The sequence below is a fragment of the Danio rerio genome, chromosome 14, assembly GCF_049306965.1.
Source record: "Danio rerio strain Tuebingen ecotype United States chromosome 14, GRCz12tu, whole genome shotgun sequence".
Classification (NCBI taxonomy): Eukaryota; Metazoa; Chordata; class Actinopteri; order Cypriniformes; family Danionidae; genus Danio; species Danio rerio.
Window position 1 is genome coordinate 17,607,981 of NC_133189.1, and position 5,590 is coordinate 17,613,570.

A 5,590-nucleotide genomic window follows, 5' to 3' on the forward strand; every position below is an offset into this window, starting at 1 on the left:
TCCTGGGTCACACCCTCACAATATTTGCATTTAATTTAGGTCACAAAACACAAGCAAAACACAAACTGATATGTTGCACATGGAACCATTACTATGCATGCCACAGGCTGCATTTTGGAGTTTTTTTTTTTTTAACAGTGAAACTTAGAATCTGGTAAACAGACCGTGAAGCGTCCCTGAAACAGGTCATCTGGAGAAGAGGGAACTTGTTCTTTCCCAGGTGGAGGGCAGGTCTTTTCATCCAACGGCTTTTAAAAAACGACTAAAATAACCAACTACAATGGCACAAAATCCTCAAAGAAAGATCATTTGCCCCTTCCCCAGATGTCACAGCCAAGACACTGCCAGTCTGGGACGCTATGCCTTCCAGCTTGTAGAATCGGTGCACTTCATCAGTGGCTCAGAGTGTGGGAGGACGGTCTCCATTCTTTCACACTCCCAGCCCCTGCTTAGGACCCTGGGTGCAAGGTGAGAGTGAACTTCTCACCTCCTGCTCTTCCACGGGACCCCAGCACTCCCCGGTTGAGCTCTCCCACTCTGCGCTGCCCCACCGCTGGTGGTCAGCTTTTGTCCCGATGGTGCCATTTGCAAAGGCTCTGTCAGTCTGGTTAGCACTGGCCAGCCTGTCGCATTGGCTCATTTTTATAATCAGACTCGGCTATACGATTCGATTCACGATACAGCCTTCTATGTTCATGGGCATGTGTTTCACCAGGGTTAGCCCTGCATCCGCCCCTGTCTTGTGAGAAGAGATTGCTGTCCTCCTGGCAAAGGATGCAATCGAGCCAGTCCCTCTAGCCGAGATGAAGAGCGGGTTTTACAGCCTGTGCTTTATCACACCAAAAAAGAGTGGTGGGCAATGGCCAATCAGAGATCTGCGTGTTTTAAGCTGCTGTATTCACAGGCTGCAATTTAGAATGCTTACGCAGAAGCGCATCCTCCAGTGGGTTCATCCTTAGGATTGGTTTGCAGCAATAGACCTGAATGATGCGCACTTTCATGTGTCCATACTTCTACGCTGACGTCAGTTTTTGCGGTTTGCGATCGAAGGTCAAGCCTGGCAGTACAAAGTCTTCCACTTTGAACTCTCTCTTTCTCAGCAGGTTGTTCACAAGCTCACGGAGGGTGCCCAAGCAGCCCCCTTGGCTCGCAGGCATCTGCATACTTAATTATCTTGACGACTAGCTGATTTTAGCTCACTTGTGAGATCAATTGATTATGCACAGAGACAAGGTGCTTCGGCACCTCGACCTACTGGGGCTTCAGGTCAACCACGAAAAGAGCTACCACCGTGTAGAGCATCTCTTTTCTCCCCCGAGAGCACACCGAGGTGATGCTGACCTGTCTGAGAGAGTTTGACAAGTAAACTGTGGTCCTACTAATATTATTTTAGAGGCTCCTGGGGCATATGGCATCCACAGCCGCTGTCTCGCTACTAGGGTTGCTCCATATGGGACCGCTTCAGTATTGGCTTCACTATCGGGTTTCCAGACGTGCATGACACGTGGACACACACTGGGTGACTCCACTCTGCTGTTTCACCGTGTCTTCAGCCTCTGGATGGACCCTGTATTTCTACAGGCCTGTGTGCCTCTAGAACAAGTGTCCAGGCATGTCGTCATTCTGACGAATGCTTCCAGTTGTGCTTGGGGGGCATACAGCTGTGGGTCCATTGTAGGAACCTGGTGGCATTGGCATTTTAATTGCCTGGAGCTATTGGCAGTATAGGTCGTCCTGCGCAGTTTTTTTTTTTTTCAGAGAACATCAGCAGAGCTCATTAATATTCACAATCATTCCAAATATGAGCATTATGAGCTTCTGGTTCTATGACTGTTTAAGCATAAAAAATAGCATAATGTCAAAAATGACCATTTCTGGGTTATTTTTGAACTTGATATCAGAAAACAATTTAACTTATTGAATCAATGCTGTATGGCACCTGTAATCAAAATGGCAAAAAACACTTCTGAATTTTGTCAAATGCAGTTGTACAAGAAAGGGATTAAATATATTTTCCACTCACAAGGTCATCATGTTTTTGAGCAAAATATTACTAAACTTCTACTGTTGTCACTTGCTTAATAGTGTGTAAATGTAATTCACCAAATTATGAAACAGACTTTGACAATCTTCATGACTTTGATAAACAGACAACACTGATAAAAACATTAGGCAAGGCACTTTCTCATCCTGTGTCTGGACCATAAGATTGCGATTTCAAGGTCAAGGTGTCTTTATTAATATAAATTATTTTACAAATGTAAATTAGTTTTACAGGGATGAAATTTAGCAATCCGTCACTAAACTGGATTCCATTTATACATCACTACACTGTACCACAGTACAAAAAGTATAAATCTAAAAGCAAGAAAATCATGATGAAAATCTACACACACATACACCCAGGGACAAATTGCCATTGCTAGCAGAGAATGTGGTCTCACTCATCTATTACCATTTTATTGAGTAATTCTACTGCTGCAGATCTAAAATGTTTTCTATCTTTCTAGCTTACTTTCTCTAAAAGTATCTGTTAGTTCTCTATCTAGTGGCTGCAACTACAAGCGTAGAAGCTTAAATTTAACATAACAGCTAAATTTCAATTTCAGTTTGTTCAACAGACTGTAAGAAGAGCCGGCAAGAGTTTTGTTGACATACAGCTCACTGTTTATGAAGCATTTTATCTAATGTGGTAATGTCATGGCTGTTTAAGCAATTATATTTTGTTCATATAATTATTATGTTAAATTAAATTATATTTTGTTAAATTATATTTGTGTATACCTTTTTCCTATTAGTTTAAAATTATTAGCAATTTCTAAAGTTTATCATTTTATATTTTATTTACAGCACATATCAATTCATCTTTTGTTTATTTAATTGTTTTTGGAACATTTCTACTTGCGGAACAGTGGTTTTCTAATCAGCCAGTTTTTTTTGTGTTTTTTTTTTAGTATGATTTCTTTCTTTTTTTTCTAATCAGCCAGTGTTTCAGCTATGAGCACAATGGAATGAGCAGATTACTCTGTGCTTATAAATGCTGAATTAATCTCAAACTGTTTATTCTGCAGTATATTAAAGTCAATTATAGCTAATTGTGAGTTCAAACAAAGTTTTTTTTCAGTGCTCTTTGGTGAGATTTTTCTTGTTAGTTTTTAATTTTCTTAGAGGGCAAGACTTAAAAAATAAAGGCTGTAATGTATATGATAATCAGTAATTTGAAAGCTGCAATTTGAAAATATATGTTCATAGGCTACCTCTTTTAAATAGTTTAACAAATAAAATTCTAAAAAATAAATTTCATCAGCATATGGAAAAGTCATTCTGCATAAATGTTCTTTTTAAAATGGCAAAATGTCTAAAACCCATTTCTTTTTCCAACATTTAAACACTATTCAATTACCTTTGACTTCTAAAAACAATATATATATATATATATATATATATATTTATATATATATATATATATATATATATATATATATATATATATATATATATATATTCTCAAATTTGTGAACATTCACACAAACTCCACCCATTGGAACAGTTTTTCACAAGAACTGAATATTTCGCAACTCTGGTCTGTGGGTGGGAAAAAAGTGCAATAAAAGGAGCTCACCACCTCTGAAAGTGATTAATTGCTTTGTCAACACTTAACTGTAAACAAACAACTATGCTGGCGCTGATTGTTCTTTTGCTTTGTTTGTCAGGTGAGTTTGAAAACAAATTTTGACGATAACAGAACATCAAATTTGGATGTTTCCAGCACGTTTTGTATAAAAAATATTGTTTTTTATGTTTAGTCATTACTTAATAATTTAAACTACAATATTTGTGTAGGAAAACTTTTAATAATTGTTTTTTTGATTCTATGTTGTTATAAACAGCCATGGCAACAGCAGCTGATGATTGTCCTTCAGTGGTAAGTTGAGCAATATATCCTTATGCTCTCTATCTTTTTTTATCTAGCTTTTACCAGCTATTTGTATGTGCATTTACTTACAGCCAAATTGCAGTCAATACCAACTGCCCGCCTGCACCAAGGAGTATGCGCCTGTGTGTGGTACAGATGGAAATACATATGCAAATGAGTGCGTGCTGTGTGTGAAAATTTTGTAAGTAGACCTACATGTAATTCAAGATTGTAATGTTTGGTTTATCTACTTGTTTTAATGTTCTCTTTAAACTGACCATTTTATTGCAGTTTGGAAAAGCTCAACATCATATTAATCTCCAAAAAGGGTGAATGCTGAACCAGATCCACTTAACTTATTTGGGATGAAGTGAAGGCTGGAACTATGTGTGGCTTTTTACAGGGTTTTCATCTCAAATTCAAATCTTTAAATAAACCCTTGATATACAAGTCAGTGTTTTGTTATTTGAATTCTGATAGTGGAGCCTCTGGAAAAATTAAACAATGAGGTGTAAAAAAAATGTCTTGAGTATTCAATTTATATCATGACTTTGGGGATCATTATGGGGTTATATCTGTTGGGGAGTTTACAAAAATACAAAAATCTGAATCAAAAAAAGAGGAAATGTCTAGATAAAGCCCTTATTATTCAATCCTTCATTTTCTTGTCGGCTTAGTCCCTTTATTAATCCGGGGTTTCCACAGCAGAATGAACCAACTTATCCAGCAAGTTTTTACACAGCGGATGCCCTTCAAGCAATCCATCTATGGGAAACATCCACACACACATTTACACACACACTTATACACTACTGACAATTTCAGCCTACCCAATTCACCTGTACCGCATGTCTTTGGACTGTGGGGGAAACCGGAGCACCCGGAGGAAAATCCACGCGAAGGCAGAGAGAAGAACCAAACTCCACACAGAAACGCCAACTGAGCCAAGGTTCGAACCAGCGACCTTCTTGCTGTAAGGCGACAGCACTACCTACTGCACCACTGCCTCAACCACAAGCCCTTAACAATGTAGTTAAAATAAATGTGTGTGGAACATTCTCACTTTTTTTTTACAAAGTTGTTGCCAAAGAGGATTTTTTTAAAGAATAAGATTGGTGTCAACTTCACTCATGGGACAGAAGCTTACTTGTTTGTTGCAAATAAAGCAGTACAAATCAATAAGAAAAACAAATAAAATTTAGTTTCCCTCGTTGGAATGATAGAAAAGTGGGAAAGGTTTTTGACAAACAAAAGTGTTAATACTTTAACAATGAAAATAAATAACAATCAAAATAAACTTATAAACCTTCATAATTATGTGGCATGTGCAAGCATGTTGTTACGTTACTTTTAATGATGGATTAAACATTGGTTAAAATCAGTGAATTATATCATTTCATCACAGGTTGTGCCTCACTTCATTTTATTGTTTTTTTTTTTTCGTTTAGTTTTTACTTGGCTGTGCTGTAATGAATAAAGTCTTTACGTTCTTAAAAGTTAGTCACCAAAAGTGACCCACATATGTTTTAAGATAACTGGGCCACATTTTCCGTATCTTCTCTGGGCCACTATAGGCTAACGGCTGCATTAGCTTAGCCAGAGTTTACTGTGCCGAATATTTGCCAAAAGTGGCCCACATATGTTTTAAAATAACTGGGCCACATTTGCCATATT

The 5,590-nt window shown here is 37.7% G+C and overlaps 1 protein-coding gene across 1 annotated transcript; it reads left to right on the plus strand.

Moving 5' to 3' along the window:
- The first annotated feature begins 3,635 nt into the window (after window positions 1-3,635).
- spink2.10 (serine peptidase inhibitor, Kazal type 2, tandem duplicate 10) lies at window positions 3,636-4,437 on the plus strand. The gene is made up of 4 exons (NM_001386551.1): window positions 3,636-3,713; window positions 3,891-3,925; window positions 4,009-4,118; window positions 4,208-4,437. Exons 1-4 carry the CDS (start codon window positions 3,677-3,679, stop codon window positions 4,254-4,256), a joined length of 231 nt encoding a protein of 76 aa, NP_001373480.1. The 5' UTR covers window positions 3,636-3,676; the 3' UTR covers window positions 4,257-4,437.
- The last annotated feature ends 1,153 nt before the right edge of the window (window positions 4,438-5,590 follow it).

Excerpts from the sequence above, each read along its gene's own strand:
- spink2.10 (NM_001386551.1), top strand. The coding sequence starts at position 3,677 with ATGCTGGCGCTGATTGTTCTTTTGCTTTGTTTGTCAG. Across the intron at positions 3,714-3,890 it reads TCTTTTGCTTTGTTTGTCAG|CCATGGCAACAGCAGCTGAT; the intron begins GTGAGTTTGAAA and ends TGTTATAAACAG. Across the intron at positions 4,119-4,207 it reads GTGCTGTGTGTGAAAATTTT|TTTGGAAAAGCTCAACATCA; the intron begins GTAAGTAGACCT and ends ATTTTATTGCAG.